Source organism: Leucopleurus acutus (genome assembly GCF_964270905.1).
Source record: "Leucopleurus acutus genome assembly, chromosome: 2".
In the NCBI taxonomy this organism is placed as follows: Eukaryota; Metazoa; Chordata; class Mammalia; order Artiodactyla; family Delphinidae; genus Leucopleurus; species Leucopleurus acutus.
This window is the reverse complement of record NC_139143.1, coordinates 89,410,941-89,437,975: the sequence shown is the minus strand read 5'-3', so window position 1 is coordinate 89,437,975 and position 27,035 is coordinate 89,410,941. Positions and strand designations below refer to the sequence as shown.

Below are 27,035 nucleotides of genomic sequence, written 5' to 3'. Positions count from 1 at the left end.
GAAAGACAAATACTTTATGATATCACTTACATGTAGAATCTAAAAAATACAAAAAAAACTAGTGAATATAAAAAAAAAGAAACAGACTCACAGATATAGAGAACAGATTAGTAGTTACCAGTGGGGAGAGGGAGGGGGAGGGGCAATATAGGGGAAGGAGATTAAGAGGTACAAAGTATTAGGTATAAAATAAACTACACGGATCTATTGTACAACACAGGGAATATAGCCAATATTTTGTAACAACTATAAATGTAGTGATTTTTTTTTTAGTTATAGTCATATCTTTATTTGAAAATCTCATCTGCCAACTTAGTGCTTTCCACCAACTCAGGGTGCAGAAACCTTCACAGGCTTCACAATCTTTTGATTAGGTGCTGCCTTTGTAATAGCCATTGCTGTCTTTATAAAATTGTGAATCACTATATTGAACACCTGTAACTTATATAATACTGTACATCAACTATACTTAAATTAAAAAAAAGAGACAACACATGGTGCTTCCCTGGTGGTTTGGTGGTTAAGATCCCATGCTTCCACTACAGGAGGCGTGGGTTCGATCCCTGTTCAGGGAAGTTCCACATACCGTGAGGTGCAGCACCTCCCCCCCAAAAAAAGAAGCCAATGTAACCTTAATAGTAATGCTTGTTAAGAACAACACAAAAGCCTATCATTTCATTCATCATAGACACAAAAATTCTAGATAAAATACTATCAGAACAGAGTAAGTTATTTATTAAAATAATTAAATATTAAAATATTAATTAAAATATTAAAATAATAACATTCCATGAAAAAAAAGGTGCTATAATTTTTCATCAATAATGTACATAAAGATGGACCCAGGGGCTAACTAAAAATTAAAATTCCTAGGTTCTATTCCCAAAGATCAGTTAGAATGGAGTGAAAACACGTATATTTTAAGTCTCTCCTCCCCCCAGAGATACCTAGGCAATTACGGCATATGTGGTTTTGTGGGATAAGGACTAAACTTTAGGAAATGCTGAAGAGAAGTTTGTTTTAGAAATACAAAGGTTATTCATATTGTTAAATCAATCTCCATAATTCAATATATCTCCTAAATAAAGGGAAAAAAACCCCAATAGATATTAGTTTCAATACCAACAGATACTTTAAAAATTTACTAAGATTAAGCAGCAAATAATAATAAACTTAAAGATTTGCCATGTAATTATCTTTACCATTAATACCAAGAAGCCAGGGAGGCTCACCAGTCTTAACCAATGCTCTTTTGAGGGTTACTGCATACTGATGGAGGTGGGAAAATCAGCTCCTGCCTACACAGTCTATAAGCTTACAACAAAGCTACTGTAATTAAAATAGTATGGTACTTGTATAAGAATAATTAACTGAAACAGAATACAGCATTCAAAAATGGTTTAAAATACCATCACATTGGGATTAGGTTTTCAACATGTGAATTTTGAAGGACACAAACACTCAGTAGACACTATAGTGTTCAGAAGAGTTCAGGACATCTCTTATCATTTTATAGGGATCTATAAAAATGGATTAAAAAATGGGTACCTAATATGTGACATATCAATATTCCAATTTGTTTAAGGGGTGGGGATTAATATTACATTTAATTAAATAGTACTAGTAAAATGACAGTCCATCTGCGCAGAGAAAAAGACCCTTACATTATGCTACAAAACATGTATTTCAGATAGATTAGATCTCTGAATATAAAAAGGATATCTATGAAAATATTCTAAGAGAGTGAAGGAAAATTAACATACAAACTCAAGGTGGAATCAACCTGATGGAACCAAAAACACAGAAGCCCTAAAACCATAAAAAAAAAAATGACAGATTTTTAAAACGCTTTTTTTGACAAGCTGTAATGTACATACAAAAAGAGCACAAATCCTAAGTGAACAGCTGAATGAACTACCACCAAGTAAGTGCTCCTGTAAAACTACCACCAGGTCAAGAAACAGACGACCTCCAGCTCCCCAGAAGCTTTCCTCACACTTCTCCTCAATTACCATCCACTTGTACTGCCCCAAAGGCAAATATCATCCTAATTTTTAATACATTAGTTTAACTTTGCCTATTTAAAAACTTATGTAAACAAAATCCTACATAAGGTATATAGTCTTTTAACTTTCTCTTCTTTTGCTTAACAAGTGTGTGAGATTCATCCATATTTCTGTGTGTAGCTATATGTCATTTATTTCCAGAGCTGCATAGTATTTCATTACATGAACCATTCTAGGCATTCTACTGATGAATCTTTGAATTGTTTCCAGTTTGGGAGAATTAAAAATAATGCTGCAAGGAAAACTGTGTCCATGTGTCTTGGTGAACACATGCATGCATAAGTATATTAGGTATATACTTAGGAGTGAAACTATTTGGTTAAAGAGAAATCATATGCTTAACTTTAGTATGTATGTCCAATTTTCCAAAGTGGAAGTACCAACTTATACTTCAATCAGCAGTGTATGAGAATTTACTTTACTTCACATCCTTGACAAAATCTGGCATTGTGTCTTTTAAATTTTGGCCGAAGATGATTGATTTGACTACATAAAAGTTAAATATTTCTGTATAAATAGAAAAAAGTGGTATTTATTACTAAGGAAATTGTTTAATAAATTAAGGTACATCCAAATCATAGACTAATATAATGCTATGAAAATAAGTTAGATCTCTAGATATTGTCCGGAAGTGATATTCATGACATGTTGCCAAGAGAAAAAAGCATGTAGCAGAGTTAAAAAGAAACATACCAAACCTAAACCAAAACCAAACATGAATACTCTCTTATATTTGTGCATGCATGCTTGTATAAGCATAGAACATGCCAAATCATTAATATTTCTGACTTTAGGGTCTTAGGACAGCCAGGTTAAGTTTGATTTCTTATAAAAGCATGTATTACTTTTGTAACTAAAAATTCCAATAAAAATGCAAACAAAAACAACTTCCTGCAGCAGATACAGAGAGTTTACCAACTATGAACAAAGCACTGCCCTGGATTTTGGCATAGTTTCCTAAAGGCTTATCATCTGATGGAGGAGACAGCTTGGTGGAGAGACTGTCATTTCAAGTTTAGCAAAAAGATCATTTCCTGTTATACCACACAAACTAGCACAAAATAACTTTGAACTTGTGATTTGTCAGTGTCATTTGTCTTTCCTTGGATTACCTTGAGAGAGCCTTCTAAAATAAAAGGAATCTTTTCCTTCTCTTTTTCTTTTTCTTTTTCTTGATCTGATATCTCTGTTTTGCTCATTTCTTTGTTACCTATAATCAGAGAAAATTAAACTTCTTAGTAAAACTCTCTAAAATAAGGTTTCATCGAAGGACCAAGCGTCTGGGTTGTAGGGGATCCCCATTCACCCATCTCTGAATTCTTTTTTTGCCATCTCTAGAGTAGACATCTGAAGTGGAACTGAGCTCTTTTAGGGATGAACAACTCACCATCTGTGGAGGCAGTACATTCCATTCTCAAAGTGTTGAGATTTTGAAGCTTTTAGTGAACTGGACTCTCTCTCACTAGAGTTTTAACCTAATTAATCCTAATTTAACCCCTTAAGACCACACAGAACAAATTTAACCTTTCTTTCTATACTGAAGCCCTCCTCTTGCCATCATAGTTATTCTGTTGTGAAGATTTACATCTGTCCTGACTTGAGAGGCCTCAAACTGAATGCAATACCTACCAGGTGTATTCCAATCCCAATTCCAAATAAACCATTTTCTGAATTTGGTCCATAGACACCCAGATAATTATTAAGCTTTTGGTTCTGCTCAGAAGCAGAATAAAGAAAAGGCAGTCAACCCACAATTTTTGCTACTAACAGTAAAGTATGGCCTGGACACGATTGTGAGAGGGCAGCCCTACCTGTCTTTTTAGATAGTCCCATCGAGTATTCCAATTACCTAGTGCTGTCCTGCTGCACCCCATCAGGAGGAAGGCTGAGTTGATGGATGGATTATGTAACCACTTTGGTGAAAGGTGAATGCTTCATCTTTGACTTGGTTTTCCAAGTTTTATTTTAGAATCAAGCCAAGCAAATTGGCTTTGGTAGTTTATAGTGGTTGCAAAAACTTTGGAAATTATATAGTTTTGCTTCTTTATAGGAAATCACTCTCAACTTGGTTATCAGAAACAATTATTATTCACACAGAGCTCATTTCCTTTGTATGAACCCAGTGAAATATCTTTACTTTCCAGATGAATTACCTCAACATTTCACTTATTTATCAAGTATCCTTCCTCTTTTTCTCACCCTCTTCTCTCTGACTGACAGCATCAAAGCCAAAAAAATTGACAACAACAAAAATGAAAATATCTATTGATCCAACATCCTGTAGAGTCCATGTCACAGGCCCCCAATAATCCATTTTTCCTTCATTTTTAAATTCTAACTCCCAGTTAGTCTCGGGACTATTTTGTTTACTCTTCTAAGGAAGGTCTTGTTTTAATCTCACTTTGGAAGCCATAATGATTCTTACGGAGACATACTGACTCTGAATCTAACTCACATATTGCCAACAAAACTTAGATAGGTGAACCTATCAATCCCAGCAAAATAAAGACATTTGGCATTTCTCAGCATCACACTGGATCTGAATAGATTGAATCTTTCAGATCTGGCAGGAAGTATGGTCAATATAAGACAAGTATCGATCAATATACAACAAATATTTTCATCATATTTAGAATGCAGCTATTCTATTTTTTAGGGAAAATGAAGAGTCTCAGAAATGTTGTGGATAACTCTTTTTAATCCTGAAATGTTCACTGTCTTGATTAAATTAATAAATAGAATGTCTTTGGACTTATGTATAAGTTCAACTGGTTACTTATTTTTAGATTTTTTTAATAGAATAAATTTTGCTAGTAGAAGAAATTTTGGTACCAGCAGAAGATTTTATTTCCAGCTCATTCTTGGTCCTACTGATTTCCTCAGCCATTTTAGCTTCCTGATATACAGTTTCTTCTTTTATGATCCAATCTTGAATGGATTTTGCAACAAGTTCCAAATAATTCCTAAAAAAAAAGCAAAGAACAGCAGGTGACAATTGAGCTAATATTAAAGTCAACAAGTGCTTAAGATACTGATTGTGCAAATGAAATTTAAAACAATGAACTGATTCTAAATTGCCCATGTAACAAATGTAATAGCAATATATTCTAGAATATATTTTGTACAAAGTAGTCATATATAAATATCCAATAAACATTTGAAAATTGTTCAGCTTCCTTCATGATTAAAGATGTATAAAATTAAAAATTAGATATTTCCATCCAAACCAAAGATTAAAATGCTTGATAATACCAAGAGTTGATGACGGTTTGGAGAAACAGTCATTCTCAATGCTATTAATTGGAGAGTAATATGGCAAAATCTCTTTTTAGGGCAATTTTATAGCACAATAGGTACTATCTTAATTGACTACCAGCTAAGTGACTCACTGTACTAGCTGAAACACTGCACTCTTGCTATAAAACTTACTGGCCCTTGAATACCCACATCCTAAATACTACACCCTAAGCTGCTTGTGCATTTATGTATACATCAGCATCTTATTGCTTACCAGGATTCAGTAATATTTGCTCCCAAATCCATTTATTCTATTTATACAGATTATTGTAATTATTTTAACTAAATGTTATGTACACTTACAATATATGAATGTCCAAAGAAAGTTGTTGCTAGGGAAAAAAGTTGAAATATTTAGGTTTGACAATAAAGATTAGTTACTGTCAAATTGTATGAAAGTGAGGATAAAAGTTTTGAAAAAATAAAGCTAGATGAATTCTATACTCAAGTTGCTTCATTATTTTCTTTAATTCTTGATCTCTTTTAAAGAAAAGAAATGCAAATTGGAAAAGAAGTAGTAAAACTGTCATGGTTTGCACATGACATGGTACTATACATAGAAAATCCTAAATATACTACCAGAAAACTACTAGACCTCATCAGTTAATTTGGTAAAGTTGTAGGATACAAAATTAATACACAGAAATCTGTTGCACTTCTATACACTAAAAATGAAATAGCAGAAAGAGAAATTAAGTAAACAATCCCACTTAAAATTGCATCAAAAAGAATAAAATACCTAGGAATAAACCTATCTAAGGAGGCAAAAAACCTATACTCCAAAAACTATAAGACACTGATGAAAGAAACTGAAGAGGACACAAACAGATGGAAAGATATACTGTGTTCTTGGATTGGAAGAATCAATATGGTTAAAATGACCATACTAACCAAGGCTATCTATAGATCCAATGCAACCCCTATCAAATGTCCAATGGCATTTTTCACAGAACTAGAACAAAATTTTCAAAAGTTGTATGGAAATACAAAAGACCCTGAATAGCCAAAGCAATCTTGAAAAAGAAGAATGGAGCTGGAGGAATCTATACTACAGACTCAGACTATACTACAAAACCACAGTAATCAAAACTGTATGGTACTGGCACAAAAAACAGAAACATAGACCAATGGAACAGGATAGAAAGCCCAGAAATAAACCCACACACATATGGGCAATTAAAATCTATGGCAAAGGAGGCAAGAATATACAAAACAATGGAGAAAAGATAGTCTCTTCAATAAGTGGTGCTGGGAAAACTGGACAGTTACATGTAAAAGAATGAAATTAGAACAGTCCCTAACACCATACACAAAAATAAACTCAAAATGGATTAAAGACCTAAATGTAAGGCCAGACACTATAAAAAGCTTAGCGGAAAACATAGGCAGAACACTCTTTGATATAAACTGCAGCAATATTTTTTTGGATCTGTCTCCTAAAATAATGGAAATAAAAACAAAAATAAACAAATGGCTCCTAATTAAACTTAAAAGCTTTTGCACAACAAAGGAAACCATAAACAAAATGAAAAGATAACCTATGGAATGGGAGAAAATATTTGCAAACTATGTGATAGAGAAGGGATTGAGTTCCAAAATATACAAACAACACATACAGCTCAATAAAAAAAACAAACAAACAACCCAATCAAAAAATGCACAGAAAATCTAAATAGTCATTCTCCAATGAAGACATACAGATGGCCAATAGGCACATGAAAAAAATGCTCAATGTTGTTAATTACTAGAGAAATGCAAATCAAAACTACAATTAGGTTTCACCTCATACCAGTCAGAATGACCATCTTCAAAAAGTCTACAAATAATAAATGCTGGAGAGGGTGTGGAGAAAAGGAAACACTCTTGCACTGTTGGTGGGAATGTAAATTGGTACAGCCACTATGGGGAACAGTATGGAGTTTCCTTAAAAAACTAAAAATAGAGTAACCATATCATCCAGCAATCCCATTCCTGGGCATATATCCAGAGAAAACCATACTTTGAAAAGACACATGTACCCCAGTGTTCACTGCAGCACTATTTACAATAGCTAGGACATGGAAGCAACCTAAATGTCCATCAACAGAGAAATGGATGAAGAAGATGTGGTACATATATACAATGGAATATTACTCAGCCATAAAAAGGAACAAAACTGGTCACTTATAGAGATGTTGATAGACCTAGAGAGTGTCATACAGACCAAAGTAAGTCAGAAAGAGAAAAACAAATATCATATATTGATGCATATATATGGAATTTAGAAAAATGGTATAGATGACCTTATTTGCAAAGCAGAAATAGAGACACAGACATAGAGAACAAATGTATGGATACCAAGGGAGAAAGGGGTGGGGTGGAAGGATCTGGGAGATTGGGATTGACACATATACACTATTGATACTAGGTATAAAATAGACAACTAATGAGAACATACTATATAGCACAGGGAACTCTACTTAATGCACTGTGGTGACCTAAATGGGAAGGAAATCCAAAAAAGAGGGGATGTATGTATAGGTATAGCTGATTCATTTTGCTGTACAACAGAAACTAACAAAACATGGTAAAGCAACTATACTCCAATAAAAATTAAGTTAAAAATAATAAAAAAAATTTAATAATAAAATACCTTATTTGCCTAAAAAAAGAGAAAGAAATAAACTGAAAATTGTAGACTATGAATTATGGTTACACAACATCTTTATTTGGAAGGTAAAAGATATCTCAAACTCAACATGCCCCAAATCAAACTCCTGATCTTCCACTCCAAACTGCTCATCAAGCCCTTTGACCTCTTAGCTGATGGCAAGTCTGCACTTGTCATCAGGTTGAGTTGAATAGGTCAAATACCCTGAAGTTATCTTTGACTACTCTTTTGTTTCTCATGTTCTTCTTCCAATCTGTCAGGAAATCCAAATGATTTTTTAAAACATATTTAAAATACATTCAGAATCTGATCACTTCTCACTCCCTTTACCACTACCGTCCTGGTCTGTCACTACCACCTTTTGCTAGGATTGCTTCCATAGACTCCCAACAAGTCTCCTTGTTCCTACCTTCGACCCCTTGTAGTCTATTCTAGAGAGAGCAAGTAGGAAGATCTGTTTCATCCTTAAGTCATATCATGTCTCTCTTATGCTCAGGACCTTTCAATAAGTCTGCATTTCAAACAAAACCCAGAATCATTACTACTGATCTGTGATGAGAGAACACGGATATATATATTTCAAATGAGATAACAAAATAAGGAATATTTCAGCATGCAATGATTCAGGAAATTTGCCACCCACAGATACTTTCTGAAAGAATTACTCACAAATGTCTTCCAGCTGCGTTAAGAAAAAACATCCAAGACAACATGGGATATAAGTAAGAGTTAAGAAATAATAAAATTTACAATTAAATGTAGGCAACTATTTATGCCACTTATTTATGACTAAAAAATATTACTTTACAATTGGAAATAAAATTTTTAGGCAATTTCTAAATCAGAGGTAGGAGATTTGTTGGGAGTAAGTGAAAATATGTTAAAGATTTTAACATTTTCTGTGAAATGATATTAATATTCTTTAACCCTAGCTATTATATAAAAAGGTTTAAATATGTGATTTAAAGGGATAAGTGTAACTTCTAGAAGAATATAAATAGAATGTATGACTTTTAAAAATCGCATGCTAAGAATGAGCTAAGAAAATTGAATCTAACAAAAGGAAGGAAAGGGATTAATCCTGAAGTAAAAATGTGTGTTTATAAATTTAATGGTAAGACACGGTCCCTGGCTGCCATCTTGGATGCAGCGTCCTTTGCCTCACTTCTGCACATGGCTCGCCTGAGCTGAAGTGTTGGTGGCAGCCATTCCGCACTAGGAGCTCTGGTCGGAAGAGCCGGATGCAATGCCTCTGCATGTGGCTCCCTGTGAGCAAGGGAAACCCGACTAAGCACAAAGGAAAAAAGCCATCTCAGAGCTGTGACTGTTTTCAAGGCTATTGTTTTTCTCTGTGGAACACTACCTTTGGGGCAAAACAAGGAAGAAGCAGGTGATTCTAATGTGCAGCACAGAAGGAGAGACACTCCAGGCCAGCATCTCCAACTCTGAAGGCACTCCAGCCGTGTGGCTCACAGGGTCTTGGTGATCCGACCGGGTGTCAGGCCTGACCCTCTGAGGTGTGAGAGCCAAGTTCAGGACATTGGTCCACCAGAGGCTTCCTGGCCCCACATAATACCAATCAGCGAGAGCTCTCCCAGAGATCTCCGTCTCAATGCTAAGACCCAGCTCCAATCAACGACCAGCAAACTCCAGTGTTGGACATCCCATGCCAAACAACTAGCAAGATGGGAACCCCACCCATTAGCAGAGATGCCTCCTAAAATCATACTGAGTTCACAGACACCCCAAAACACACCACCAGATGTGGTCCTGCCCACTAAAAAGACAAGATTCAACTTCATCCACCAGAACACAGGCACTAGTCCCCTCCACAACGAAGCCTACACAACCCACTGAACCAACCTTAGCCACTGGGGTCAGACACCAAAAACAACAGGAACTACAAACGTGCACCCTGCAAAAAGGAGACCCCAAACACAGTAAGTTAAGAAAAATGAGAAGACAGAGAAATACACAGCAGATGAAGGAGCAAGGTAAAAACCCACCAGATCAAACAAATGAACAGGAGTTAGGTAGTCTACCTGAAAAAGAATTCAGAGTAATGAGAGTAAAGATGATACAAAATCTTGGAAATAGAATGGAAAAAATACAAGAACCATTTAACAAGGACCTAGAAGAACTAAAGAGCAAACAAACAATGATGAACACCACAATAAATGAAATCAAAATTTCTCTAGAAGGAATCAATAGCAGAATAACTGAGGCAGAAGAACAGATAAGTGACCTGGAAGATAGAATAGTGGAAATAACTGCCACAGAGCAGAATAAAGAATGAAAAGAATTGAGGACAGTCTCAGAGACCTCTGGGACAACATTAAATGCACCAACATTCAAATTATAGGGGTCCCAGAAGAAGAAGAGAAGAAAAAGAAAGGGACTGAGAAAATATTTGAAGAGACCATAGTTAAAAACTTCCTTAATATGGGAAAGGAAATAGTCAGTCAAGTCCAGGAAGTGCAGAGAGTCCCATACAGGATAAATACAAGGAGAAACATGCCAAGACACATATTAATCAAATGATCAAAATTTAAATACAAAGAAAAAATATTAAAAGCAGCAAGGGAAAAACAACAAATAACATACAAAGGAATCCTCATAAGGTTAAGAGCTGATCTTACAGCAGAAACTCTGCAAGTCAGAAGGGAGTGGCAGGACATATTTAAAGTGATGAAAGGGAAAAACCAACAACCAAGATGACTCTATCCAGCAAGGATCTCATTCAGATTGCACGGAGAAATTAAAACCTTTTCAGACAAGCAAAACCTAAGAGAATTCAGCACCACCAAACCAGCTTTACAACAAATGCTAAAGGAACTTCTCTAGGCGGGAATCACAAGAGAAGGAAAAGTCCTACATAAACAAAACAAAACAAGTATGAAAATGGTAATAGGAACATACATATTGATAATTACCTTAAATGTAAATGGATTAAATGCACCAACCAAAAGACACAGACTGGCTGAATGGATACAAAAACAAGACCTGTATATATGCTGCCTTCAAGAGACCCACTTCAGACCTAATGAAACATATAGACTGAAAGTGAGGGGATGGAAAAAGATATTCCATGCAAATGGAAATCAAAAGAAAGGTGGACTAACAATTCTCATATAAGAAAAAATACACTTTAACATAAGGACTATTACAAGAGACAAAGAAGGACACTGCATAATGATCAAGGGATCGATCCAAGAAGAAGATATAACAATTGTAAATATTTATGCACCCAACATAGCAGCACCTCAATACATAAGGCAAATGCTAACAGCCATAAAAGAGGAATTTGACAGTAGCACAATCATAGTAGGGGACTTTAACACCCCACTTTCACCAATGGACAGATCAACCAAAATGAAAATAAATAAGGAAACACAAGCTTTAAATGACACCTTAAACAAGATGGACTTAATTGATATTTATAGGACATTACATCCAAAAACAACAAAACACACTTTCTTCTCAAGAGCTCATGGACCATTCTCCAGGATAGATCATATCTTGGGTCACAAATCAAGCCTTGGTAAATTTATGAAAACTGAAATCATATCATGTATCTTTTCCGACCACAACGTTATGAGACTAGATATCAATTACAGGAAAAAAAAACGTAAAAAATACAAACACATGGAGGCTAAACAAAATAAGCAGGAGATCACTGAAGAAATCAAAGATGAAATCAAAAAATACCTAGGAACAAAGGACAATGAAAACATGATGACCCAAAACCTATGGGGTGCAGCAAAAGCAGTTCTAAAAGGGAAGTTTATAGCAATACAAGCCTACCTCAAGAAACAAGAAACACCTCAAATAAACAACCTAAACTTACACCTAAAGTAATTAGAGAGAGAAGAACAAAAAAACCCTAAACTTAGCAGAAGGAAAGAAATCATAACTATCAGATCAGAAATAAATGAAAAAGAGAGGAAGAAAACAATAACAAAGATCAATAAAACTAAAAGCTTGTTCTTTGAGAAGATAAACAAAATTGATAAACCATTAGCCAGACTTATCAAGAAAAAGAGGAAGAATCAACAGAATTAGAAATGAAAAAGGAGAAGTAACAACTGACACTGCAGAAATACAAAGGATCATGAGAGATTACTACAAGCACCTATATGGCAATAAAATGGACAACCTGGAAGAAATGGACCAATTCTTAGAAAAGCACAACCTTCTGAGACTGAACCAGGAAGAAATAGAAAATATAAACAGACCGATCAGAAGCACTGAAATTGAAACTGTGATTAAAAATCTTCTAACAAACAAAAGCTCAGGACCAGATGGCTTCGCAGGCGAATTCTATCAAATATTTAGAGAAGAGCTAACACCTATCCTTCTCAAACTCTTCCAAAATATAGCAGAAGGAGGAACACTCCCAAACTCATTCTACAAGACCACCATCACCCTGATACCAAAACCAGACAAAGACGTTACAAAAAAAGAAAACTACAGGCCAATATCACTGTTGAACATAGATGCAAAAATCCTCAACAAAATACTAGCAAACAGAATCCAGCAGCACATTAAAAGGATCATACACGATGATCAAGTGGGGTTTGTCCGAGGAATTCAAGAATTCTTTAATATATGCAAATCAATCAATGTGATACACCATATTAACAAATTGAAAGATGAAAACCATATAATAATCTCAATAGATGCAGAAAAAGCTTTCAACAAAATTCAACACCCATTTATGATAAAAAAACTCTCCAGAAAGTAGTCATAGAGGGAACTTACATCAACATAATAAAGGCCATATATGACAAACCCACAGCCAACATTATTCTCAATGGTAAAAAACTGAAACCATGTCCACTAAGATTAGGAACAAGGTTGCTCACTCTCACCAGTATTATTCATAGTTTGGAAGTTTTAGCCACAGGAATCAGAGAAGAAAATGAAATAAAAGGAATCCAAATTGGAAAAGAAGTAAAGCTGTCACTGTTTGCAGAGGACATGATACTATACATACAGCATCCTAAAGATGCTACCAGAAAACTACTAGAGCTAAGCAATGAATATGGTAAAGTAGCAGGGTACAAAATTAATGCACAGAAATCTCTTGCATTCGTATACACTAATGATGAAAAATCTGAAAGAGAAATTAAGCAAATGTTCCCATGTACCACTGCAACAAAAAGAACAAAATACCTAGGAATAAACCTACCTAAGGAGACAAAATACCTATAGCAGAAAACTATAAGACACTGATGAAAGAAAGTAAAGATGATACAAACAGATGGAGAGATATACCATGTTCTTGGATTGGAAGAATCAACATTGTGAAAATGACTCTACTACCCAAAGCAATCTACAGAGTCAATGCAATCCCTATCAAACTATCAATGGCATTTTTCACAGAACTAGAAGAAAAAATATCACAATTTGCTTGGAGACACAAAAGACCCCGAAGAGCCAAAGCAATCTTGAGAAAGTAAAATGGAGCTGGAGGAATCAGGCTCCCAGATTTCAGGCTGTACTACAAGGCTGCAGTAATCAAGACAGTATGGTACTGGCACAAAAACAAATATAGATCAATGGAACAGGCTAGAAACCCATGAGAGAAACCTATGCACATACAGTCACCTTATGTTTGATAAAGGAGGCAAGAATATACAATGAAGAAAAGACAGCCTATTCAATAAGTGGTGCTGGGAAAACTGGACAGCTACATGTAAAAGAATGAAATTAGAACACTCGCTAACACCATACACAAAAGCCAACTCAAAATGGATTAAAGACCTAAATGTAAGGCCAGACACTATAAAACTCTTAGAGGAAAACACAGGCAGAACACTCTATGACATAAATCACAGCAAGATCCTTTTTGACCCACCTCCTAGAGAAATGGAACTAAAAACAAAAATAAACAAATGGGACCTATGAAACTTAAAAGCTTTTGCACAGCAAAGGGAACCAGAAACAAGATGAAAAGACAACCCTCAGAATGGGAGAAAATATGTGCAAATGAAGCAACTGACAAAAGGATTAATCTCCAAAATTTACAAGCAGCTCATGCAGCTCAATATGAAAAAAACAAACAACCCAATCCAAAAATGGGCAGAAGACCTAAATAGACATTTCTTCATAGAAGATATACAGATTGCCAACAAGTACATGAAAGGATGCTCAACATCACTAATCATCAGAGAAATGAAAATCAGAACTATAACGAGGTATCACCTTATACCAGTCAGAATGGCCATCATCAAAAAATCTACAAGCAGTAAATGCTGGAGAGGGTGTGGAGAAAAGGGAACCCTCTTGCATTGTTGGTGGGAATGTAAATTGATACAGCCACTATGGAGAACAGTATGGAGGTTCCTTAAAAAACTAAAAATAGAACTACCATACAACCCAGCAATCCCACTACTGGGCATACACCCTGAGAAAACCATAATTCAAAAAGAGAAATGGACCGTAATGTTCATTGCAGCACTATTTACAATAGCCAGGACATGGAAGCAAGCTAAGTGTTCATCGAGAGCTGAATGGATAAAGAAGATATGGCACATATATACAATGGAATATTACTCAGCCATAAAAAGAAACAAAATTGAGTTATTTGTAGTGAGGTGGATGGACCTAGAGTCAGTCATACAGAGTGAAGTAAGTCAGAAAGAGAAAAACAAATACCGTACGCTAACACATATATATGGAATCTAAAAAAATAAAGAGGTTCTGAAGAACGTAGAGGCAGGACAGGAACAAAAACTCAAATGTAGATAATGGACTTGAGGACACAGGGAGGGGGAAGGGTAAGCTGAGACGAAGTGAGAGAGTGGCATTGACATATATACGCTACCAAATGTAAAATAGATAGCTAGTGGGAAGCAGCTGCATAGCACAGGGAGATCAGCTCGGTGCTTTGTGACCACCTAGAGGGGTGGGGTAGGGAGTGTGGAAGGGAGACGCCAAAGGGAGGAGATATGGGGGTATATGTATATGTATAGCTGATTCACTTTGTTATAAAGCAGAAACTAACACACCATTGTAAAGCAACTATACTCCAATAATGATGTTAAAATAAATAAATAAGTAAATAAATAAATAAATAGAAATCCCAAAGAGTCTAATAACCATGACAGAAGTTGTATCAGTAATTAAACATCATCCCAAGTCCAGATATTCTTATTTGGAAGTTTTACCATATGCCAAAGGAACATATACCTTAGTCTTGCACAAAATCATTCAGAAAATCAAAAAATAGAAATGAAAAAGGAGAACATCCACCCATTAATTTACGAGGCTAATAAAATCCCAATACGAAAGCCAGACAAGAACGTTTAAAGAAAGGAAAATTATAGCTGAGTCTTACCCACGAATACAGGTCCAAATATTGTAAATAATCTATTAGCAAACCTAATGCAGTAATTTATAAAGAAAGATAACATAATGGACAAATTGGATTTTCACAGGAATAAGGTTGAACACGAGGATATCGATTAATAAAATTTAGCACTTTAACGAATAAAAAAGAACACCTAAATTGATGTAGAAAAATCATTTGATATGATTTAATAGTTACTTATGATTAAGAACTCAGAGCAAACTAGTAACAGGAGGAACTTTTCTAACCTAATAAGGAGTATTTACATAAACCCTACAGCAGAAAAACAAAAGCAAAAACATACTTAATAGATGAATATTCAAAACCTAGAGCAAGACAAGGATATTCTCAAAATTGTATTGGAAGTCCTAGTCGGCAAAGAAATGAAAAATGTAATTACTGGAATGAGAAACAAAACAAAGAAAAGCACAGTGTAAGATATTAGCTTGGTACATCTGTTGCGTGCCTTAATTTTGAAAAATCATCTCATGACTTTAAAATGTGTGTTCCCGTGTATGCACACAACCTATTTCCCCAATTATTCTATAGGACCATGTTCGTCCTATCTTTCTGTATCCCTTAGGACTAAAACAATTCTATACAAATAATAAATACTGAATATACATTAACCAGTATTGAAAAATAATGAAAAGTCCTCATTATTAATAAGGAGAGAAAGCAAAATTTTAAGTTAGCAATGGAATAAGGATCTGGGAAGAAAAAAAAAATCGCTGATTCCTAGAGGCCTCAGTTTGCTGGGAACCTGACTGCATGTGCCACTCAGCTGCCCTACTTTTGAGTCTTCCCTAGATCAAGTGGAGTTACCACAAACCAGCATGCAGAATGTCATGTTTTGTAGTTCCTACTTTAAATCTTTCAGAGGCTGTTTTATTGGAGTCTAAATGAATCAAATGTAATTTAGTAATATCCCCACTAGATTCAATGGGATAGGGAATGACATCTGTCTTCCTTGGGGAGATAGTTTCAATGCCTATCACAGTGCCTGGCACACACATTCAACTTGGTGAGCTGAATTGAATCATAGTATCACACAAATGTTTTTATCAAGTTTAACCACCCAGCTTAGGCTATAAGAACTAAAAACTAGGTAACTAGCAAACTAAGCTAAGACAACTAACTAACCAAACTATCTAAGTTGGTTACCTGAATCCAACATTAGAGTGAAGAGCAATGTTCCAATGTTCACAGTGCAGACGTTGCAAATTCATTGGATTATGAAAGACCAACAGTAAAGCGTTATCTTGGGTGTGGTAATAAGAATCAATACACTTGTATTGTTGATTGGCTTCTTGAAGAACCTGAAAATCAAAACAAATCCATTGTTGTGTCTTTTTATCCCAAGAGAAGGGTCTCCTGCTAGGGCATTTCTCTGCCCCCTTCTTTTTCTCCACTTATCTCCATGATGTTAGTCAAGGTGAGAGCATAGATGGCAGACGTTTTCAGGAGCATTTTAGCAACTTTTAAAGAAAAACAAATCCTAGGCTCCAGGCATAGAGGCATTTGCTCAAGTGTTCTTCATTAACGCTGGGAGATAATAATTAAGTCTAGGAGTTTTTTATTTAACGTTTTCCATGCCTTCATATAGATCATCTCATTTTGTCATCATAAAAAAAGCCCCAGATAAATAGGTATGATTATTTTTTCCATTTCAAAATATTAAAAGCTGCATTTTTCAGCATCAGTTGTGGCCAAGAGGGGATAAGATACTCGTCCAAGAATATGGAGTCCCTAAGTTCTGGTGCCAGGGCTCATACCAGTCTTTCGACTCTACATGTCACATTTCACACTCCACACAGTGCTCTCCACTACACCACGCTATAGTACAGAGACATGCTGTGAGCGGTCCTCCTGATATTGTTTCTACATGACTTCTATCCCTGGCCCTTTCCAAAACATTCTATCTTCAGCATTGCAATTGCAGCCACAAACAGAGGGGCAGAGTAGGCAGCTCGCTGTCCTGTTGCCTTTTCCTTATGCCAATCAACATAAAGAAATATATGCATAGGGAAAGCAATTAGACAGCTGTGGGTTTTTGTTTTCTTGTCTATATCAATTCCGTGGCGGCAGCTTTCTGTTCTCTACCTTTCAGATGATCTGAAGGCCTGGAATTGCACATTATGTCAGGAAAGGACTGTTTTACTTTTGCTTTCAATTTTACACTGGTAGCATAACTAAAATAATATATGTACTTCCCCAATCTAGTCCCCTCTATGAGTGTCTTTATGAAGTGGCATTTAAATTTTTACATCTGTTCCCTGAGAGCCAATACAAGAAACACACATGTGGTAAATATTTTTGCATTTAAAAAATTTTGCTATGTGGGGTGCTATCCATTACTTTACTTTTTTTGGCAAATTCCTTTCATATTTTAAGTCCAAAAAACAAATATTTTTATTTCTGATGAACCTGTATTCTTCCTTGTATTAGAGAGCTCCACAATCTTTGTGTTTTCACATTTACTTTGACTGCTGGGGTAGATATCTATTAAGTATGTTTTTGTTTTTGTTTTTTTTGCTGTAGGGTTTATGTAACCTAATACTCCTTATTAGGTTAGAAAAGTTCCTCCTGTTACTAGTTTGCTCTGAGTTCTTAATCATTAGTGACTATTAAATCATATCAAATGATTTTTCTGCATCAATTTAGGTGTTCTTTTTTATTCTTTAATCTGTTAAAGTGCTAAATTTTATTAATAGATATTCTAGTGTTCAACCTTACATTCCTGTGAAAATTCAAATTGTACATTATGTTTTCTTTTTTTTTTATAAATTACTGCATTTGGTTTGCTAATAGCACTAAGTTTCTCAGAGCTGTAGTTGTTCTTAATATTTGATAAGCTTTCATACAATGTTTTTCCTGTCCTTTTTAAAAACTTGGCCACAGCACTGTAAATCAACTATACTCCAATAAAATAAATTTTAAACACTTGGCTTTTACCTATTTTTCTGCATTAATATTGTTATTCTCATTAACTACTTTTCTCATTAAAAATGAAGACCTACTATGTGCCAGGCACCATGTAGGTTCTAGAAAAACAAAATGAACAAGATAGGTAAGATTTTTCTCCAAAATCTGATTAAGATTTTTCTAGAGAATTCTGGAGTTCAGAGATGTGTGTCTAAGAAGATGAAATTGATGGAACATCTGATATGGACAGAAGGGATTGGCATGGACCAAGAGTGGAGCAGGCTGATGACTAGGAGGATATTACAGTAGATGGAGAGGATGGTACTTGAATTAAAGTAGGAGCAGTGGAGATGGTGAAGAGCTTGAAGATATATTTTGAGGTTATACCCTCAAAACTTGATGGATCAGACATGCAGGACAAAGGAAAAGCTGAAGTAAGGAATGACTCTTAGCCTTTTGGCTTGATGGTGACATTTTCTGAGATGGATGAGGGGAGAAACATGCTTAGGTGGGAAAATTATCTGCTTCATGTGGGACACTAAATATTTAAGAGGCCTATCAGAAATTCAAGTGGAATTTAGAGGTAGGGACAGTAATGTGGAGCTCAAGGTAGAGATAATTTGGAAGATAAAATTCTATGAGTCATTAGGGTTAGACATATATAATAGATGAAATCATTAAAAGAATGTTTACAGAGGAAAGAAGACAATTCAGGACTGAGACTTGAGGCACTTCAATCTTTAGATATTAGGTGGAGGAGAAGTATTAGACAAAATTCCAAATGGAGCACTGAGGAGGAATCCAATATGGTGTCTTGGAAACCAAGAGCGAAGAGTATATCACAGGGAATGGATCAGCTCTGTTGATGAAAAGATCAAGGAAGATGAACAGAGATAAGTGTTCATTTAGGTTTGGCAGGACAATTATGTGTGACCTTGAAAAGGGAAGCTTCATGGAGTGGGAAGGACAGAGCTAAATCGAAATAGTCTGAAGTGAACTTCCAGTTAAAAATGGAAGATTAAACACATGTACTCCCTAACCCCTCAGTAAAGGAACTGTAAAAATTTTGAGTTTTAATATCACAAAGTTGAAGGCCACAGAAGAGGAGGCAAAAGCAACAGCATTTTAGAAGGTAGAAAGCAGAAGGATAAGTGGTAACAGATTTAGCAGAACATGGAAAGCCAAATCCTAAGAGTAGTTTTAAGAGAGACCAGACGGAACTTTATCTGTGTGCAGAAATACAGAAAGGTTCAAGAAATGGCAGAGTGAGGTACCTCTGAAAGTGGAGTGAAAGTGGCATTGAAAATAGGAAGTCTTTTAAGAAGCCTCAACAGTCCTGAGCAGCCGGGGGACTGTCCATCTCCCACCTCAGCAGAAGGGAGATTTATTACCAACACAAGGTGACCCTGTGGATTCTAAGAAGAGGGACCCTAGGCACCACTGAAGGAGACCTATACCACAGAAAAAAGAGAATTCTGTAAAAGTCTAAATTGGCATGGTCCAAGAGAAATATAAGGTAAGCCACAAATGTGAGCCATGTGTGTAATATAAAATTTTATAGTAGCCATATTTTATAGTAGCCATATTTTTAAAGAGGTAAAATTATAACTGTATATTTTATTTAACCTAATATGTCAAAAATATATTATCATTTCAATATGTAATCAATGTAAAAATTGCTAATGAAATGTATCACCTTCTTTTTCAACTAAATCCTAAAAAATCCGGTGTGCACAGCATTTATATAGCTATACTTATGTAGTGTATAGCCTACTTACAGCCCATCTCACTTTAACTCGCAACATTTCAAGTACTCAGAAGCTACATGTGACTAGTGATTACCATATTGGACAACGCAGATCTGGAGGCTGAGTGGGAAGACACCTTAAACTCTTTCCCTCTATCACTCAGCTCCTAAAACCCTGACTGGTAAGTTATATCTTGAAGACAGGAGATTAGATTTTTCTTTTTTTCCTGGAGACTCTAAATGGCCCAAGAGTACAGAACTAATACTTTAACACTGATGGGTCTCCCAAGAAAACCCCCCAGCCAAATTACCCAACAACGAAGTCCAGTTGTTGACAACTTCCCTCTACTCTGACCTCAGGTAGCACTTCCTATCATATTTTTAGTGTCTCATTAATATGAACAAAGAGGCAAATACCACTAGATATTATTCTCCAATATGAAAAATGAAGATCTCCCCTCCTCTCCCCCAAAAAACAAAAAGTTAAAAAAAATTTGAGGAAAAGAGACAATGCAGGGAGAAGACTCTATGACTTCAAAGGACTTTAATATCCTCATAGAGATAAGAGAAGATATGGTACCAGGGAATGTGAACACTGTGCTCTATAAAGTTAATTTTTAATTATAAATAGAACTTAAAGAAATTAACGTTATAACAACAGACACAGAAGACCCAACAGAAAAATTGAATGAAAGCAGAGCCATATTTCCAGAATAAGAAGAAAAGGTGTTGTAAACTAGGAGGGAAAAGGTAAAGAAACTGGAAGTTCAGTCCAGGAAGTCCAACACCAGAATAATAGGAGTTTCAGGAAGAAAGACTAAAGAAAACAGAGGGGAGATGATTTAGAGTGATGATTGTATAACATTTCCCAGAATATAAAGACAGGAGTCTCTGGATTATACTGGGCTCCCCAGTACAATATGAGGAATAGAACCACGTACCAAGGCACACCAACAGGAAATCTAGAACACTGGAACAAAGAGAAAATCTTAAAAACCTTACAGAGAGAAGAAGAAAAAAAAAAAACAGACTAAAGTGATCAGGAATCAGAATTTCATTCTTTTTTCTCAAGGACAATTTGGAAAGCTAAAAGACTATTGAAGAATGCCTTCAAAATGTCAAAGGGAAATACTTTTTTTTTTTTTTTTGCGGTACGCGGGCCTCTTACTGTTGTGGCCTCTCCCGTTGCGGAGCACAGGCTCTGGATGCGCAGGCTCAGCGGCCATAGTTCTCGGGCCTAGCCTCTCCAAGGCATGTGGGATCTTCTTGGACCGGGGCGCGAACCCGTGTCCCCTGCCTCGGCAGGCGGACTCTCAACCACTGCACCACCAGGGAAGCCCAGGAAAGTACCCTTTAACTTAGCATTTTATGTAAAGCCAAACTGGCAGTCAAATGTAAGGACAGAATTAAGATACTTTCAAACATCCAATGCCTCAAAAATTTATGGAAGCAACTTGAAGAGACGGTCCCCTACAAAAAGAGTAACCCAAGAGAGAGGACAACATGGGATTCAGAGGACAGAGTATCTAACTGGAAATAGAGGCAAAGGATGTGGCCATGATAGTGAAGGGAGATTGCAGGACCACAGCTGTGCGGCAGGCTTTCTCTGAAAATTGGTAGAATTTTCTTTGCTGCTTTGTAGCTTCTGGCAGTGGCCATCAGTCCTTGGTGTATTTTGGCTTGCATCTGCATCATTCTAATCTCTGCCTCTCTGGTCACAAAATATTCTCCCTGTGTGTCTTTGTCTTTACTTGGTATTTTCTTTTTCTTACAAGGACGTCAGTCATATTTGATTAGAGCTCACCATAATGCCCTCATCCTAACCTGATTACATCTTTTAGACACCCTAATTCCCAATAAGGTAACACTTATAGGTCCTGGTGTAAGGATTCTAAAAATTCTTTTCGGGGACACTGTTCAACACATAACAATCCACACTGTGGCCTCTCAAATTCATATCGTCCCGATACATAAAATATATTCACCCAATCCCAATATCCCTCAAAGTCTTAACCCTTTCCAGCATCAATTCTAAGGCCCAAATTTTATCTAAATATCTTCAAAATCAGTTATGGGTGAGACTCAGTTCCTGGCCCCTCCTTGGGCAAAATTCCTATTCATGTGTTACCCTGTGAACCCAGAAGACAAGTAGAGGGCAAGCAGAGGTTGACAGCACACAGGAAAGGCATTGCTTAGACAACAAAATTGATAGAATACCTGTTAGGTCTGAATGGATTGAAAGGAGATTTACTCTTTGGTAGAGAATTTGGGGGGTAGTAATGATAAATGAATAACAAACTAAACAAATGAAAAGGAAATGTAATCATAGAATACTATACAGTTCAGTTGTGAATAGTTTTTATATAATTGAAATAAGGTAAATCTTGAAATCTAACCAAAAATTATGATATAGTTAACAGTTGGAGAATGGCAAGGAGAAATGCTGCTGTGAGTGCAGGAGTATATGAATGAATGTATGTGCACGTGTGTGTGTTTGTGTGTGTGTGTATGTGTCTGAGTGTGTGTTATATGGGGGGTGGGCAAGCTGTCTTCTCAAGAAGGAGTTAATTGATGATGATGCCCCAAACTAAAACTAAGACTAAATATACTTGTTACTGAGGGACAATTAAGTAACAAAAGAAACAGGTAAATACCTGGAAGATTTTTACCTCTGGGAATTTTGGCATGGGAGTGGGTGGGAGCTGTTATTTTTCGTAAGACTCTTTATACAATTTTTTGGCTTTAAAAATATGTGGATGATTATGGAGAACAGTATGGAGGTTCCTTAAAAAACTAAAAATAGAACTACCATACAATCCAGCAATCCCACTACTGGGCATATACCCTGAGAAAACCATAATTCAAAGAGTCATGTACCACAATGTTCACTGCAGCACTATTTACAATAGCCAGGACATGGAAGCAACCTAAATGTCCATCAACAGATGAATGGATAAAGGAGATGTAGCATAGATATACAATGGAATATTACTCAGCCATAAAAAGAAGTGAAATTGAGTTATTTGTAGTGAGGTGGATGGGCCTAGAGTCTGTCATACAGAGTGAAGTAAGTCAGAAAGAGAAAAACAAATACCGTATGCTAACACATATATATGGAATCTAAAAAAAAAAAAAAAGGTTCTGAAGAACCTAGGGGCAGGACAGGAATAAAGACACAGACGTAGAGAATGGATTTGAGGATATGGGGAGGGGGATGGGTAAGCTAGGACGACGCGAGAGAGTGGCATGGACATATATACACTACCAAATGTAAAACAGATAGCTAGTGGGAAGCGGCTGCATAGCACAGGGAGATCAGCTCGGTGCTTTGTGACCACATAGAGGGGTGGGATAGGGAGGGTGGGAGGGAGGCTCAAGAGGGAGGAGATATGGGGATATATGTATATGTATAGCTAATTCACTTTGTTATAAAGCAGAAAGTAACACACCATTGTAAAGCAATTATACTCCAATAAAGATGTTAAAAAAATGTGGATGTAAAACTTTGATAAAAGTAAAATTGAAATTAAAAAGATAAAACAAAAGAGTACAGGTTTTTGCATAAAACGTAAAAGCAACAAAAAGTTCATTTTAGCGTTACTCATTATTTTGCATAGTGGTTAAGGGCACAAGTTCTGGGGCTGGATTTCTTGGGCTCGTATCTTGCTTCTCTCACTCATCAGCCATGTGACCTTGGACAAAAGTTACTGTTGGTCAAGGTGCCTCAGTTTCCTACTATTTAAATAGTTTCTACTTCACAGGATTATTGAAGAGATTAAATAAGCTAATAATAAATATTAATCATTGACTAGCATATAGTAAGTGCTCAGTAAATGTTAGCTATCACAACTTCCATTGACCTGTTAATTGTATCAGAAAATACTTGGAAATGTTGCGAAAACTGAAGAGAACTGACAGGCAATATGGGGGAAAATAAGGTTGCTTCCCAATGTCTTACTTTTATTACTATGTTTTTTTAAAAAAAAACATGTGCAACAGTCATGCATATATATTTTTTTTTCCTTAAAAGACATTATAAAAAATATCCTTTTAGAAAGTATATTTTAAACTATTTTGGGCATGCAAAGCTCAATCTGGGATTAAACTCACTTTATAGGTGAAGTAAATGGGAGTATTGATCTGAACTAGATCTGAGAGTGACCTGGAAGTGAACTGTTCTAAATCACACCATGCCTCTCCAGGCCCATCTGACCATCTTCCAGAGACTCACAGACCATTAATACCTGAAGCAGAACTTCTGGCTTAAAATGTTCAGTAAAACTCCAGTCCATTAGATTGCGTTGCTGCATTTTCTTTATGTCCTGTAACTCTGCTTCCACAGTCATCTTCTTGGGTTTCTAAAAAAATCATAGGAATCCAATTTCAGCCTTAATTTGTTTAAGTCCAAATGGAGCCCTCTTGGACTCCATCAACTAACCAGCATGCACTCCATCTAATTGGGGAAATCTGCATATGTATAAATCCATATGGCAACACTTTAAGAGAACTGCTGCCAGAAAGAGTATGTCTTTGACTTTTTTTTCATGGGCAACATAATCTAAATATTTTTATTGTTAGGTTATACTCTTCTGAGTCCTGTTAGCAATTATAGGCAGGTTTTCTGAACTCACTTCAAGACAGCATTAGTTCTACATGGCTGTATGGTCAGCAGGTGTTCGTGACGTTGCCAAGCCACACTGTCTAGAGAGGAGCATGGAGCCTGGAAATTTTGCTTGAGCGGCTGGTGAAATTAACTCCTTTCTCTCCAGTTGGAGCTGGTCAGGGGATGTCTGAATAATCCCTTCTCCTCTAGCATCAGCATTCTCCTGCTAAGCTTCTCTCTCTCCTTTTTTTAGTTCATGGTTTTCTCAGATCATCTTACTCGCATCTACACATTTATAATAATAATTTCCTACCTTTTCAAGAGGATCAGCATTTGTGGCCGCTTTATCTTTGATCTCATTGTTCATGGTCCGCTCTGTAAATCAAAGACACCAACATCCAGTTGTGTTTGGGCTTTGTTCTCATTTTAGTCAACGCTGTGCATTTTTGTTGCCATATGATCTAGGTTTCTGTGCTGAAAAGGTAATTCCTAAAAGGCATGTTTCATGCCTCCAAAAAGGTGTCTGTGTCAATAATTCTCAATCAGTGTCTACCTAGAAAAGTTATGCTAAGTCCTTTGAAAAGAACCCAGCTTCCTATACAATACATTCCTAAATCATGTTAGATAGTCTGCCTTCAGACTGTATGGCTCACTTCTAACAATGTACCTTTACCTTACAAGCTGCAAATATTTACTGATTAAACTATGTCAACTGCTCACTACACACTGTTGTGTCTTGTCATGCTGGCAGTTATCACAAAGGCTTTTCAAACTTCTTGGTCATATCTTACGGGTGACAAACTAGGACAGGGGCAGGGGATGTATGGAAAGGATAACTACCAGATAAAGGCAACTCCTACCAGAAAAAATAATACTATATATCATCTTGTAGAGTTTTTCCATTCATTAATTGTTTGTTAATTTTAAACCCATTTAATGGGCATCTGCAGACTTATAGAGTTTTAACAAGTTAGTTAAATGAATAAAATGAATCGGGAGCTGGACTCCACTGCCCCATACCATGGACCAATGTGAGTCACGCACATTAGTTCTCCCTGTGACCAAACAGTAGACTTATATGATAATTGGGATTGTGATATCCTTCTTGAGTACCGAGCAAACAGCCATATAAATGGACAGAGAGGAAACAGAATCATGCTGTTGATTTCTGAATCACCATGCTTCAGTAATTACTAAAGTTAACAAATGTTACACAGAAGAGTTCCATGATATATGTTTCACGTGGATAGACATCTTTACTGTGAATGTCTCAGAGTTTGTAATATGCTCTTGTGATTGTGAATCTCTAACAAAGAAATGGATAAAGTACATAGCATTTTCCAGATCTGACCAAAGTAAGAGAGTAAGGGTGTGAATCTTGTAACATACCTGTTATGCTGCTGAATAACAGCCAGCCGGACTTTTTATCACCCTTAGAATAATAGCAAATTAATCCCTACAAAGTCATATATGAAATGGCTCCAGCTTAACTCTCCAATCACATCTCCTTCCACTCTCCCTTGCTCATTCCACACCAGACTCACTGGCTTGCTTGTTGTGTCTTGAAGTTTTTGAACTTGCTTTTCTCTGTCTGGCATGCTTTGCCTTAGATAGTCATCTGTTTCAAACCCTTACTTCATTCATATTGCTGCTCAAATGTCACCTCCTCAAAAGCCTTCTGCTTCTTATCCTGCTTTATTTTTGATCATGGTATTTATCAGTGCCTAATAATATTTGTTTATGTCTGTCTCTCCATATCAAATGTGAATTCCTGGAGAATAAGAACTTTATCTTATTTTCCCTAACTGTATTCTGAGCAACCAACACATGCTAGGAACTCAGTAAATATATATATTTTTTGATTGAATGAGAGAAATCTATACCATATACTGAAACTGGAAATAAATACAGGGCCATATAGAGAGAGAAGAAATGTGGAAGAAATCCTACAACAAAAGCTTATTTGGGGGTAAGCATAAGATTTGTTTTCATTCTGTGGCAAAGAGAACCATATCTGGGTTTCTAGAGGGAGTAGTTAATTACGTCTAAGCAGGATAGGTCAATGTTTTCCTTGCTTTTAGGAGCATAGCTACTTATATCTTTACTACTAGTTCCATCTCGCCTTGGGCTGGTGAGGGTGACAGCATGAATGTTCCATTTTGATTTAGAAGAAAACTATAAAGACAATTCAGTATTTATATAAATACAGCCACTCAAGAGAAAACTCAGGCCAACTATAACTCTAAATAGACCATGATGTCCCATGTGTCCTTGAAGCAATTGATATGAAATCTGTGGAATAAAAATTATTCTATTCTGTGGGCTGCCAGATTTCCGGGAGATCTGATATTCCCTCTTGTGTCTAAGGATCCAGCAGAAAAAAGTCTCCAGTT

The 27,035-nt window shown here is 36.1% G+C and overlaps 1 protein-coding gene across 1 annotated transcript in view; it reads right to left on the bottom strand.

Annotated features, from left to right (window-relative positions):
* Positions 1–27,035, bottom strand: part of SPAG17 (sperm associated antigen 17) — a gene marked incomplete at both ends in the record, with an annotated part of 215,536 nt that overhangs the window by 95,547 nt on the left and 92,954 nt on the right. The window contains 6 exon segments of the mRNA XM_082833052.1: positions 3,179–3,276; positions 4,843–4,852; positions 4,855–5,029; positions 16,532–16,686; positions 24,284–24,397; positions 24,956–25,017. Coding sequence (XP_082689178.1) covers positions 3,179–3,276; positions 4,843–4,852; positions 4,855–5,029; positions 16,532–16,686; positions 24,284–24,397; positions 24,956–25,017 — 614 coding nt within the window.